Source organism: Helianthus annuus, chromosome 12 (assembly GCF_002127325.2).
Source record: "Helianthus annuus cultivar XRQ/B chromosome 12, HanXRQr2.0-SUNRISE, whole genome shotgun sequence".
NCBI lineage: Eukaryota > Viridiplantae > Streptophyta > Magnoliopsida > Asterales > Asteraceae > Helianthus > Helianthus annuus.
This window is the reverse complement of record NC_035444.2, coordinates 25,596,525-25,610,447: the sequence shown is the minus strand read 5'-3', so window position 1 is coordinate 25,610,447 and position 13,923 is coordinate 25,596,525. Positions and strand designations below refer to the sequence as shown.

General features: G+C 39.3%; 1 protein-coding gene and 2 non-coding genes across 3 annotated transcripts; 1 reads left to right on the top strand and 2 right to left on the bottom strand.

Annotated features, from left to right (window-relative positions):
- Window positions 1–1,085: 1,085 nt before the first annotated feature.
- Window positions 1,086–1,167, bottom strand: TRNAS-AGA. The gene has a single exon. It is a non-coding gene; the product is annotated as a tRNA-Ser (tRNA).
- A 2,502-nt stretch (window positions 1,168–3,669) lies between these two features.
- Window positions 3,670–3,776, bottom strand: LOC118485204. The gene has a single exon (XR_004875509.1). It is a non-coding gene; the product is annotated as a small nucleolar RNA R71 (small nucleolar RNA).
- A 5,038-nt stretch (window positions 3,777–8,814) lies between these two features.
- Window positions 8,815–11,077, top strand: LOC110894486 (10 kDa chaperonin, mitochondrial). The gene is made up of 3 exons (XM_022141712.2): window positions 8,815–9,061; window positions 9,142–9,281; window positions 10,823–11,077. Exons 1-3 carry the CDS (start codon window positions 8,957–8,959, stop codon window positions 10,869–10,871), a joined length of 294 nt encoding a protein of 97 aa, XP_021997404.1. The 5' UTR covers window positions 8,815–8,956; the 3' UTR covers window positions 10,872–11,077.
- Window positions 11,078–13,923: the final 2,846 nt, after the last annotated feature.

Genomic DNA, 13,923 nt, shown 5'->3' with positions numbered 1-13,923 from the left:
GCTATATTACATTTGCCAACATGTTTTAGCATGCTAATCCTTTGGTCCAACCTGTTTTAACTTGCCATTCCTTTTAACCCGTTTAGATAAGTGAATTACAAAAAGACATTAAAGCAATGCAAGAAGATGGAGCAACGCAACTAGGGTTGTAACCGAGCCGAGCTACCCGAGATCGATTCGACAAAAGCTTGAAACGAGCCGAGCTTAAACAAGCTCGAGACCAACTCTAAAATGAAGCTTGTATAGTAAACAAGCGGCGGCCCCAAAGCTTCACTTATCGAGCTTGAATCAGCTTGCGAGCCTATTATTTATAAAAAATTTATTTAATAAATTAAATATATATTTATATAATAATTATTATTATCTTTAAAATTATGATAAAATAACCAAATCGTTAGATACTGTATAATAAAGTCATTCAGACTCTCAATTACCACACAACTTTAGACATGGAGAAGAAAAGGAAGCAGGTCGTTTATGCTATTTTTCTGCTAACTATCTGGATAATGCGTAATGACAAATAAAGATGGTGATTTTTTTGGCTTACAGTTACACCATCAGGCATCTTAGCAAACCGCTCAATGACTTGGTCAGCGATCGATTCTAATAATATTCCCATCTTATACCGTCGTCATCCACCACCGGTGACTGCAGCAAAGGTTCTGTTTCAATGGTGGTTCCTACATGTAGAACCACCGCCGCCATCAACGCAGTGACCAGTGCAACAAACCAGCGTGGAATACGGAAGCTAGCCATTGAAGGCACAACTGAAACAAAACATTTAAAACCTCAACTTGTATCTCTAGGTAACAAATTCCATAAGGACAAACAGAAAACTTGAGAATCAGATATCAAAAACAAACCTGTACGTACCATCTCCAGACTTCAACCTATAGAGTCAATTTTGTTTCAATTTTTTCTACTTCCTTAAATATATATATATGTTTACTGATTTATGAAACTTTAATATAACATTCTTAATCTAAATATTTTGTCCGATCACATTGAAAGATTATCAGTAGGTACTTCAAAATAATACACAAAAATTATATAGTGACAAACTTAGTTGTAAAAAGAAATGGCATCGTGGACGGCAGGATTCGAACCTGCGCGGGCAGAGCCCACATGATTTCTAGTCATGCCCGATAACCACTCCGGCACGTCCACTTGATGTCCTAAGTTCTTCTTCATTATTATCATAGATTCAAAAGATATACACCGAAAAGAATAAAAACGTGGACGGCAGGATTCGAACCTACGCGGGCAGATGAATGTCTATTTGAAAAATAGTGTTAAATAAATATAGTATATTTATTTGAGTTTTTAGTGGCTTAATTTGTAATCTTTAAATTTGATGCCTTGATGGTAACGAGGTAATATATGCTCAGGCGTTACGATAACATAATTCTAATATTATTAACTAGAAGTGTTACCCGCCGTAATGCGGTGGGGATTACATTTGTATTTCTGCTAAGCCGTTTGCTAGTTACATCCTCGTCGAAGTTACTTAATTACATAAGTTTTACCGAAAAAAATATCTAATGTTATGATTGCAAGTTATGTAAGTTGCATAACCTGTGCAAAAGATATTTTGTTAGGTGATGTGGTTTTTATTCGTACGACTTCCAGTTGCGTTGGTATCCTAATGTGCAACTGTACAAAAGACATTTTCCCCTTCGATCATTCTCGGCGTCCTCTTTGATGCACTGCTAGAATCTGAGCTAGAAGAGAAGATTGTTAAAGTTAGTAGGATTTATATGTTAACATACAACATACTTAAGTAAGAAAAGTATTGGTCGATAACATCAGCTCTTTTAGGTGTGTGTGTGTAATTGCAAAAGACATTCTTCTTAAATAATCATTTTTATCATAAAATTGTTTGATGAAGCATCAATATAAACTTTATCACCGCTCAAGACACGGCCAACCCCTAACACCGAAATAAACTACCAATGACTTAAATAGTTAAAACTGACTTAGTTACCGAAGCGAGTCGCAACAGGATGAACTTAATCACATCTAGAGAATGCGGATCACGGTTGCAGCTGGGTTGCCCGCCGCTAAGGAATCGAGCCACAGCTGCAAGCTACAGTTGGGTGTTGTGAGGCTCGGAGTTGTAGCTGGTGATGCACTTTTGTCACTTAAGTTCATAGTTTATACTCCACTATCTCACTTAAGCTTTGCTTGTCAGGCATAAAAATGGCTAAAAAGTTTCGCAATGCAACACTATATTCATATGCTAATTCTACAGCAAGCATGTAATCGCACACGTGATTATATAACAAATAAATAACACTAAGAAAAATTAGAGAACTACATTAAAGAAACCTTTCAAGAAATCAACAATTCAACACCATTTATCCAAAAGGATATAGAAGTTTTTCCTTGGTAGACTCCCGGCTCGAAAAAGAACAAAGTTTTTTTTTTTGAAATAATATAAAAATCTGCAACATAGTACCAATATTAGAAACCGAATAATATAAGAACAATAATGCATAAAAATCCGTAATACTATAGTAGCTTATTAAGTCTCACTTACCAATGATAATCTATGTGAAGTGCATTGAAACAATATATAGAATGAAAGTTTTAAGTCCCATACAATTCCACAAATCTAAAATTTTCACTGCTAGGGAATTTTGTACCTGGATGGATCCCTGTATACAATCATCGACCAACATATTGGGTATTTGTTGCTTCTTTGTGTCCTGGTTGGAAGAAAATCCCAACAAAAACCAAACGTGTAATGGTCATGAATACGATGTTCATCTATAAATATGTATAAAATACCAAATCAACAAACGATAATGTTTGACTATTTAATGTCAACGAACCCAGAAAAGTAAATCAAAATGTAGAGCCTTGAACCAAAAAGTGAGAATACAAATCAAAGTAACACAATATACGGATGAAGACCCAAAATACACATAGCTGAGACTTGGGAGCTGACTTAAAACACGAAAATTGAAGCGAACACGGGTGAATCAGGAGTTACGTCGCTGCAAGAGAAGGCAAAACACTGATTTAGGGTTCTAGGATTAGTCCATGGAAAAGTAAATCAATACCAAAGAACAAATAATTAAACCAAACCAAAACCCATTACAATTCTGGCAAAAGATGTGAAGTTTCACAAGGGAACAAAGAATTTGCCAGAACCAAACAAAACCCACGACCCAAAAACAATAAAGATTAAAGATTTGTCAGACCTGATGGTTAGAATTAGGACCAGACCAGCCGATCGATGGATTGCATGTGTCCGCCCAAATAATCCCCAAATCAAAGCCCTTGAGATCGACCTATTCAATAAGCTGGCATGGGGGTGTCTTTGCCAACGCAGGCCTACTCACTCAGGCCTACTCACTGGAGGTCGACCTGACAATTTGTGAGCCGATAGCCATTAGCGTCAGAAGCCATTGTCAACAACCATATCGCAACCCTGTGCAGTTCCATGGACTGCGTGACGAGGACCCACACACTCACCTCATTGGATTCTCTAGGGTCTGTGACACCTTTCAGCTTACAGGTGTTACTAAAAGCGCCATTAAGTGTCGTCTCTTTGACCGGTCAGGCCGCTGCTTGGTTGGAATCCCTCCCACAGGGATCCATCACTACCTGGACTGAGCTTCATACTAAGTTCCTTCAGAAGTACTTCCCCCATCTAAGATAGCTCGCCTTAGGAACATGATATATGCTTTCATCGAGCAGCCTGGGGAGTCGTTCTATGAGATATGGGACCGCTTCAAGGCACTTCTCAATAAGTGTCCTCACCACGGCATGGAGGATTGGAGAATTGTGGAAAAATTCTATAATGGAGTTTCTGAAGCGACCAAACGCCTCCCCGATACCACTGCTGGAGGTAACATGATGAAAACCAAAACTGCCAAGGAGTGTTTAGAGATGATTGAGGACTTAGCCATTAGCACATACACCGAGCCAAACTCTGGGGGCATTCCTGTTGCCTCTAGAGGAATCCATACTGTAGATGCTAGCAGGTAGAATTCTTAGGGAAAATGATGAAGGACATTCAGGTTAAGCTGTGTGCTAGGTGTGAGGTGTGTAGGGGATGACATGATACATTAGATTGCCCCCTAGGTTCTACAGAGGATATGAGTTTTGTCCAAAGTTCAGTTCGAGGTCAGAGTTACAACTCTGGATGGCAGCCATACCAGAACTCGAATTGGAGGAGTGGGAATCCTCCCGGATTACAGCCTCTCCAGAGTCTGTTCCAAGGCTCTGGTGAAGGACAGAGCGGAGGAGAAGTTCAGCCTGATATTAGTGAGTTTCTAAAGAGAAATGAGGAGAACCAAAATAGGACAAATAAATTGTTAGAATCCATAGTCCTTCAGGGTGAGAATAGATATCAGGAGCAAACTTTAACCGGCACTTTAAAAATGAGAAGAAATATATGGGCAAACTTTCTAAGACCGATTTAATTAAAACCACACGACCACCGATAGAAAGAGAATTAGCTTTCCACGAAGCCAAGCGATTCTTGAGCATCATCACGAGTGGATCCCAATTTTTAACATGGTTCATATTGGCACCTAAAGGAATACCCAAGTAGTTAAACGGGGAATCTCATTTGTTGCAACTCAAAACCGAAGCCATCCTAGAAACCTCCGCATCTTCCACTCCCACACCGAAAAACTTAGATTTATGAAAGTTAATTTTCAATCCTGAGCACGCATAAAAAACACGAAGAATTCTAGCAATTATTCTGATGTTCTCCTCCGACCATTCCCTCACTATCAAAGCGTCGTCCGCATAAAGAAGGTGCGAAATTTCTGGGCCCCCGTTGGGCAGCTTAACCCCCTTTAATCTCCCCATGACACACGCTCTAGAAATAATGCAAGAAAAAGCTTCCATAATAATAAGAAAAAGAAAGGGCGAAATCGGGTCACCTTGACGTAAACCCTTGTGGCATTGGAATTCGAAAGTAGGAGATCCATTTACCAAGACAGAGGATCTAGCCGAGACGAGCACCCCTTTCACCCATTTACACCAAAGAGGGGGGAAAACCCATCTGATCCATCATCTTTAACAGAAAACCCCAGTTGACATTATCATACGCCTTTTCAAAGTCGATTTTGAAGATAAACACTTTTTACCCACCTTTTTGCACCACAACCACACCTCGCTCAGAATCAACGGACTGTCAAGAATGGACTTATCACTCAAGAAAGCCGATTGGGAAGCCGACACCACTTTCTCAATTACCTTTTTCAGGCGGTTTGCCAAAATCTTCGAAATAACTTTACTTATAATCTCAATAAGGTTTATCGGACGGTAATCCTTCAAACCTATCGGATCTTTGATCTTTGGAACAAGCGTGATGAACGAGGAACTACACCCATTGTGAATAGATCCAGTGTCGAAAAAGTGAGCCATTAAGTCTTAAAGTCTTCTTCAAAAAGCGACCAAAACTGCTTCAAAAATTTAAAATTAAAGCCATCAGGACCAGGGGCCTTGTCAGCCCCACAATCAAAAACAGCCTCCTTGATTTCCTTGGCCGAGAACCGCTCCGAAATATTGTTGACTTCCTCTACCGTAAGCCTATTAACCCCCTGACAAGAAAGGCCTGGTCTAACATTGTGTTTCTCCGCAAAATGGTCCCTGAAAAAACTACAAATTTCTTTTTAATCCGCTTTTGGTTCGAGACCTATACACCCCCAATATATAATCCTGGAATACCATTTTTGCTCTTTCTATTGTTGATAAGTCTATGGAAGAAGGCATAATTTTCGTCACCCTCCACTGCCCACCTACAACGAGATTTTTGTTTCAAATCCAATGCCGCCAGACGCTCCCTATCGCATATGTTTTTCAGACATTCCTCCTTGATCCAAACCTCCTCGTCATTTAGGTCCCTATCCTTACACAATCTGTCCAGGAACTCAAGCTCTTCTTTGTCCCGTACACTATCCTCCTTTTCTTTATCCATCCAATCTTTTTTCCAACTAATTATAGAATTTTAAATATGCCTTAATTTTTCCGCCAAAACCACGTCTGGCCTCACCCCATTCTTAATATAAGACCCCGCCGCATTCTCCACCAAAGCTACGAAACCTTCCCTGTCAAGCCAATAATTGAAGAACCTGGACGGTTTAGGCCCGAAATTATTCTTGTTAGTGCCGAGAAACACCGGACAATGATCCGAGTGTAATCTCGAAAGAGCTCTCAAGCACGACTCCAGCCAATCCGCAAAAAAAGTCTTTACAAACCAAGACTCTATCGATTTTGCTAAGCTTATTGGAGTTCGGGTCGAGGAAAGTGTATCTGCGACCTTTCATACCGAACTCTACCAACCCAACCGAACTAATGAAGTGATTAAAGTTTTTCGCACACATACTGTTAAAAACGGAGTTCTTTCTTTCCTCCGGATATCTAACCGCATTAAAATCACCGAGAAGAACCCATTGGCCTATACCAGAACTGATAGTTTCCAAAATTTTGTTCCATAAAACCTAAACACCTACCACCAACCAAAAACCTAAACCCCCCACCCACCCAAATTTTTTTTTGGTGACGAAAAGTAGCAATTTAAAAAAATAAATTAGATTTTTTTAGCATTTAGTTGTGAGGTTTACCTTTATAATTTAGTTTTTAGCATTTAGTTTGGGTGTGGGGGGGGGGATGTTTAGGTTTTTGGGTGGTGGTGGGGTGGGTGGTGGGTGTTTAGGTTTTGGGTGGTGATGTAGTGGGTTTAGGTTTTAGGTTCTTGGACAGTTGTCACTCTATAATGCCTTCTTACACTTCTTATTTTTAGGAGCTTTTGTAAAATAACTTAACTCCATATTTATAATATCCGAATAGGTGATATCTTTTCATGCCTAGACTCGTGTTAGCCATTTTCAAGTAGTTCTGTCAAAACGGCTTACGTCACTTAGAAATTGACTATAATGTAGTTTACTTGCTCCAAGTTTTACAAGTGTTTATCCTTTACTCTTACTCTTAATGATTGTGTCGAGATGAAGATAATATAAATAAAACATGAAACTCTTTGACTGAAAGGTGTGGGGGCATGGATTGGGTCGTGGTTCACCACATAGAACCATCATTGAAGAGCTACACCCCCTAATGATTCATGGTTGTTCGTGTGGTTTAAACCATGGCAAACACAGTCCAATTTGTGCAATTTTCTAGGAATGTGAATGTTGTGCAACAGATACTTTAAAAGAAATAACCTATTTTCTAATTAAATAAACAATCACTCCCCTTTTTTACCCCAAACATTCACCATTCTCTCTTCAAATCTCAAAATATTTACAAAATTTAACTTCTATCTCCACTATCTCTAAATCTTTACAATATTGAACCTCTATCTCCATCAAAAAGAAGATACTACCATGGATCCAAATGACCCGAACAACCTGTCGCAAACCCCGTGGACGTCGGCCGACTATCCGCCACCCGTTGATCTGCTGTGGACGACACCGCAATTTTTCTTGTGCGAACTACAATCAAGTTCCTAACGCGTTCACGCAACTTCCTCAAACCCCACCTCCAAACAGTTTCTTTCAACTTCAACAAATCCAATTCCAACAACTTCAAATGCTCCAACAACAACAAAGTCAAAGTCGGCCTACTCTACCGCATAAACCTATGAAAGTCCAAACACAACCGATACCCCTTCGTTAGACGATTTGGATGACGTTGTATCCGAAACCCAACCTCAAAGTTCGAAGAAAACAAATAAAAAGAAGCGTTCAAAGAGGCCGGAACAAGAAGATTTAACCACCGGTAGAGGTCAAACTTGGACATCGATCAAAGAGATGATGTTTGTAAGGGCGTGGAGCAATACGTTTACGTGTCCGACCGTAGGTATGTTATACTTTATTATTTATACTTTTCTAATTATATAAATCATTTATTATTTATACTTTGATATTTTTAGGTAACAATTAAAAGTATGATGGCTTTTGGAAGAATGTTTCCAACAATTTCATGCTTTGATGCAAAATAACCGTACCAAGAACTGAACTCAAGGGCTCAAAGTATCGAGAGAAGAATAGGAAGATCTCGGCGTTTTGTGGTAGGCCAAGTGGGGCGAGTGATGAATCAGTTTTTGCTATAGAGTAGTGGTTTTAGATAGTGGAATAGAGTGATGTGACATGGTGTTAACATGGAGGGTTATGATCACACCCTATAACCTATAGAGAGTATGAATGCATGACATTCATTACTAGAGGTGCACAAAAACCCCAAGTATTAGACTTTGGGGTGTGAAGTGGGCTTGGGTTAGGGACATTGCTCGACACGTGGCAGGTGTGGGCTCCACCAGTGCACACCCAAAAAATTGGGTGTGGAAGGGGCATGCCAGGCCGGCGTTGGGGTGCCATGTGACACTTAATTTTCTTTATGCCTAACGGCTAGCCAAACAGTCATCAACACCCAGCCAACCATTGCCAGAAACGTCACCCCAAGCCAGCGTCCCACACCAAGCACTATTGCCACGCCAAGCGGGCAACGCTTACCAAAACACCAACTTGGGTGGGTGTACCCGGCGTTAAAGGGCCAACAACGCCCCTTGGCCACGCCCACACCCACCAGTCTTATATCCAACTTGAAGAAAAAACAAAACCCTGAAACCGTGTTTTAAAAGCCCGAGTATTTCCAACATGGTTTTGTACCCAACTTGAGCTCGGCAATATTTACCGAGTCCATACCCTATAATTAAAAGCAGGGCCCAACCCAGGCATACCGCATACCTAACCTACCTTGGACGTTTTTAAATTTATCGGTCATACCCAAACTCGATTCGATAACCGGAACCGGGTATATAACAATAATAGGGCTTGTAACAAGAAACAATAGTGGGCCGGTCCACCGAAAGTTAGAAAAACCCTAAACCCTCAAAAACCACCTAGAACCTTCCACCACCAGATTCCACTGTTTAAATCCTCATCACTATCACATTTCATCAATCAAAAGTCAGATTCAGTGTGCAATTTCATCAATGGCGAAGCGTCTAATTCCATCTCTCAACAGAGTATTGGTGGAGAAGATAATTCCTCCTTCCAAAACCACCGCCGGTATTCTTCTCCCTGAGAAATCCTCTAAGGTAATAATAATTCCTGTGTCTTGTTTGGTGTGGATCTGGTTTTCATTGAGTAATTGAGTGGCTTGTTGTCTCGATTGCAGTTGAATTCTGGTAAAGTTGTTGCTGTTGGTCCCGGAACTCATGATTTATCCGGTAATAAGATTCCGGTAGGTGTTAAGGAAGGAGATACCGTTTTGTTGCCGGAGTACGGTGGCACTGAAGTCAAACTTGGCGAAAAAGAGTACGTTTTACATTTGTATATGTTGTGTTTGTTTTGTGTGTACATGTGAGCTGTTTTTACTTAGGGTATGTAGATTAGTTAGATTTAATTAGAAATATAAAGAATAGTAGCATTTTGTTGATTTATTAAGTGTTTAGTGCACTTTTGTGTGTGTGTTTGCTTAGAGTATTGGTTAGTTGATGTAAAGATGCCACTTTAGAAACTGTAGGGGTAAGACGTTTAGTTTAGAAAGTTTTAGACAATTTAAGCACAATTTTCCGTACAACATTGTAAGATGATCATATGGTTAGTGTTCTAAATTAGATTGGTAAAGATTTGTACTTTGGTTCATAGTTGTTTTTGGATAGGGCTGCAAATGAGCCGAGTCGAGCCAAGCTCGATCCAGCTCGAGCTTGGCTCGAACTCAATTCGAGCTGGCTCGGCTCGAGCTCGAATTTTAAATCGAGCTGAGATTTGAGGCTCGAGCTCGACTCGATTAAAATTCGAGCTAGCTCAGCTCGGCTCGATCTAGCTCGAACTAACAAAGAACCGCAAAATTTGCTACTTCAAAAGCCCTAAAAATGAATCTCTTTATAGACTAATGGCCATAATTGCAATTTAATTTAACCAAATGGCTAAATATGCAAGTATAAATAGTTAGCTCACTTTGTACATTGTCATTACCATCTTTTACAGGGGAGATATTCCCTTAGTTTTTGTCTTCTGAGCCAGCTCACGAACCGAGCCAGGGCAAGCTCGAGCTCAGCTCGTTTACAAACCGAGCCTAGCCGAGCCGAGCTGGCTTGTTTACAACCGAGCCAATTTCGAGCGGAGCTTTTTTCGAACTTTTTTTCGAGTGAGTTTCGAGCGAGCTGCGAGCCGCGAGTTTTTTGAACACCCCTGTTTTTGGATATCAGTTTAGCTTTCTGTGTAATAGAACTTGTATAGAAACATTTGCTTTTTTGTATATTGTATAAACAATTGATTAAACAATATAAGCTGCTATTCAGGCAACTTAAAAAGTAGTTTGTTTGTTGAAGTTTTTAATCCACATTCTGTAAGATGTGTATATTTCATAAAAAATGACAAAATGAATGTACCTGCTATTTTAAAAACATTAACTTCTCACTGATAAAGTTTTAAAATCTGCTTGATCTACGGTTCAATGTAAGCTGTAATATATTGTTCAAAATGGGCATGGGTGTTAAAAAAGGGGAGAGTCTTGATCAATGGCTCTGAAATACTTGCAGGTTTTCTGTAGGGTGCCCTTTTATTCAATTGCCCTTCACATCAATTTTATTGTTTATTTCACTTGATTTGATATAATTCATGTGCAATGAACGTAAATGATGGCATCATAGTACGGGTTTGAGCTATTTGAATCCAGGTTTGTCGAAAAGTTTCAACTTTAAGTTGTGCTCTTCTTATTCATCCTTGATTCAAATCCTTCTTCTCATTCCTGCCTCCACACGCCATTATATTTTACATTTGTCGTTTTTCTTCCATACTTGTACATTGACAAGATCAACTTGTTAGTGATTTTTTTGCATTGTTTGATGCAGGTATCATCTATACAGAGATGAGGACATTTTGGGAACTTTGCATGACTAATTTTTCAATTTTCTTGATAAGGGTTCATTAAACTGGATGTTTTGATGTTATGTTTGAGATGTTAGACTGGTTAATGAATGAGCTAAGAGATTTGTTGGCAAATGAAATGGTGTTATATTCCAAGGGCATATATGCTGATATGCAATTAACATTTCTCTGATATTGCTGCTTGTTTCTTGTGCTATTAAGATTATTTGATTTTATAATTGGTCATTGTACTTGTTTATATTTATGTATATTTTGTTTCCATTTTGGTAAATGAAAGTGTGTTGAAAGCTTCATTTTGGTCACTAGAAGCAGGGTGGTCGTTTTTAACCATACGCGAACCATTTACACCTGAACCCAATCGTACGAACCCAATTTTCCAAAATCGGATAACGATTTAAACTCAACCCGATTTCCATATTTGAGTGGCTAATTGATTGAGATTAAGGGGCCTGTATGGTGCTTGAATGGCATTGACGTTCCATAATCCCGTTTGCAAGGCACATTCCACGGTCCACAGTTGAACGACATTCAGCAGGATTCAACAAGTTTTAGGCACACTTCTCCTTGATCATTCTACCTAGTCAATTATGGAATCCATCATTCATCAAGGTCGGTCGTTTTGTTTGTTTTGTAACCAAGAGCTTGTGGTGTCCATGTAAAACTATGACTGTGTAAAAGGGAGCCTATATACAAGCCCATATCGATTACCGTTTTAAAACGACTCGAATATACTCATAACCCAAGACCTGAAATCAAATAATAAAATATTATGTAATTAATATAAATAATAAATATTAAATGAGCCTAGCCCGAGGTTGAAAAAACTACACACGATGTGAGCTTGAGCTATGAGCTCGTTTACACCTCAAATCTTGCGTCTCCACACTTCCTCCCCTCCGTAATGAGTGAGGGTTTCCGCCGCTCTAACTAACATCTTCGTCTCCCACCTCCTCACATGTCCAAACAATCTCAATTTACCTCCTTTGTCTTATCCGATACACTAGTCGCTCCTAGTATTTCTCTATAAACCTCGTTTGTATCTAACCTTTTAATGATCTAGACAGATTAAATAGTTATAAGAGCATATCTAGTAAAATCTCACTCATAGTGAGGCTATTGTGGTGTATGGGAGGGTAGGATGTAAGACTATCTTTAACGCATCCGAAATCAGATCATCCGAGCCACGTCGGAGTCGCCCGAAGTCGGGCGTTGCGTTGGAGCCGGCCGCCTGAAGATGTCCGAAGGTGAGGCGTCCAAACTTAAGGGCTTGGGTTGCCTCGGTTGTTGAGCCATTTCGTTTTCTTTTTCTATATTTCCAACGAGATCTTTCAGTTTATATATGAACTTTTTAATGGAGAAAAAACTGAATATTTTTCAGCTGTGAAGACATGGAATTATGGAAAGCTTTATTGGTGAAAATTGTAAGAAGATGAAGTGTAAAAGTCAATAAAGAGATAAACCTTCAATTTTAATATTAAAAGTTTTATGTTCACCCCCTTTAATTGCAGTAAACTAAATTTTAAACCTTTAGGTTTGATTTAAGTTAAAAAAAACCATTTTAAATAAATAACAAATTCTGAAAAATCCCATTAAAAAGCAAATTCTGAAAAATCCGATTAAAAAAACCAATCTATTGCATGTATCCTGCAGTTCAGATGTATTAATATTTTTTTAAATCTAGTTACTATTTTATTTTAGATATCACCTATTTACTTGTATTAACTATTTAATTTTTAAATACATTTTAATAATTTAAGTAATTGAATTTAAAGAAAAAATGGGTGATGATGTGGAAAATGTAAGGATATGTAAGGATGTTTGTATGGTTGGAGGTGAAGTTGGGTGATTTTAAGGATTTGTAAGGATTTTTAAGGATTTGTAAGAATTTATAAGGATATGACGTTGCGTCTGATTAGGCAGCTAAGGGCGCCCTTAGCATTGGAGATAGTCTAAGCAGATCCAAATAGATAGAGATGATACTTCTAGTGTTCCTAGCTCCAAAGACAACCCTTAACGTATAACATAAACAAGTTTCTATGCTCCAAAAGTCATAACCACATAATAAAAGTCAAAGACCGCATCAAATAGACACATAAACAAGAGGCAACATGTAAAGACCGCCCAAAACAACACTAAGAAACTATGCTCGTAAGGTAAGAACAAAAGAAAAAAAAAAGAGTTAACTGCCATTTTCATCCCTGTGGTTTGGTCACTTTAGCCATTTCAGTCCATTTTTCAAAAATGCGCCATTTTCCTCCCCGACGTTCTGGAAAGGTGTCATTTCAGTCCAAAAATCATAACCCAGTTAAGTCAGTTAGTAAATAAGGACTGATTGTGTAAATTTATAACATAAAGGACTGATTGTGTAAATTTGTAACACCACCACCACTAGCCCTGCCACCACCACCACTCCGCTGCCACCACCACTACCACCGCCACCACCGCCACCACAGCCACCACCGCCACCACAGCCACTGCCACCACCGCCACCACCGCGACTACGGGATCTTGTGCGATTATCTTTGGCTTGTGCGATCAAGAGTTCATCATCATCGTCAATCATCACGTTGATCATCATCAACAGTCACCGTTCATCATCGTCATCATCTCCGTCAACGATCACAACGATCACCAAGCACATCACCACCGCTGTGTTCGGAGTTCTCGATTTACGGATGAAGATGATTACCGGAGACGAGAAGTGTAACCATGGATGATGATGACTGAAAGAATTGAAATGGTGAAGATGGAGGTTTCAAAACGGAAGATGGAGGTGAACGGAGATGATGGTAAGATGACGGAGAAGTGAAGTTGCAAGTTTCGATGACGGATACATGAAGTTGCAGGTTCCGGAAACACTTCAGATTCAAAAACTCCTTCTCCCATTGATCCGAAACACTTCAGATTCAAAACTCCATATCTTCATCATCGTCATCAGCTACTTCCATTGATCCGAAACACTTTAGAAGTCGAGGAATAATATCGTCTTCAACCGCAAGAAAGCAAGACTGCAGGTGTTGTGCAGGAGCTGAAATATTAGGCCTGCTGTGGTTTAAAAATAGGG

What these genes read in the sequence shown, in the direction of transcription:
- LOC110894486 (XM_022141712.2), top strand. Translation starts at nt 8,957, where the DNA reads ATGGCGAAGCGTCTAATTCCATCTCTCAACAGAGTATTGGTGGAGAAG. An exon ending in TCCCTGAGAAATCCTCTAAG is followed by an intron (nt 9,062 to 9,141) that starts GTAATAATAATT and finishes TCTCGATTGCAG; the next exon opens with TTGAATTCTGGTAAAGTTGT. An exon ending in GTCAAACTTGGCGAAAAAGA is followed by an intron (nt 9,282 to 10,822) that starts GTACGTTTTACA and finishes TGTTTGATGCAG; the next exon opens with GTATCATCTATACAGAGATG.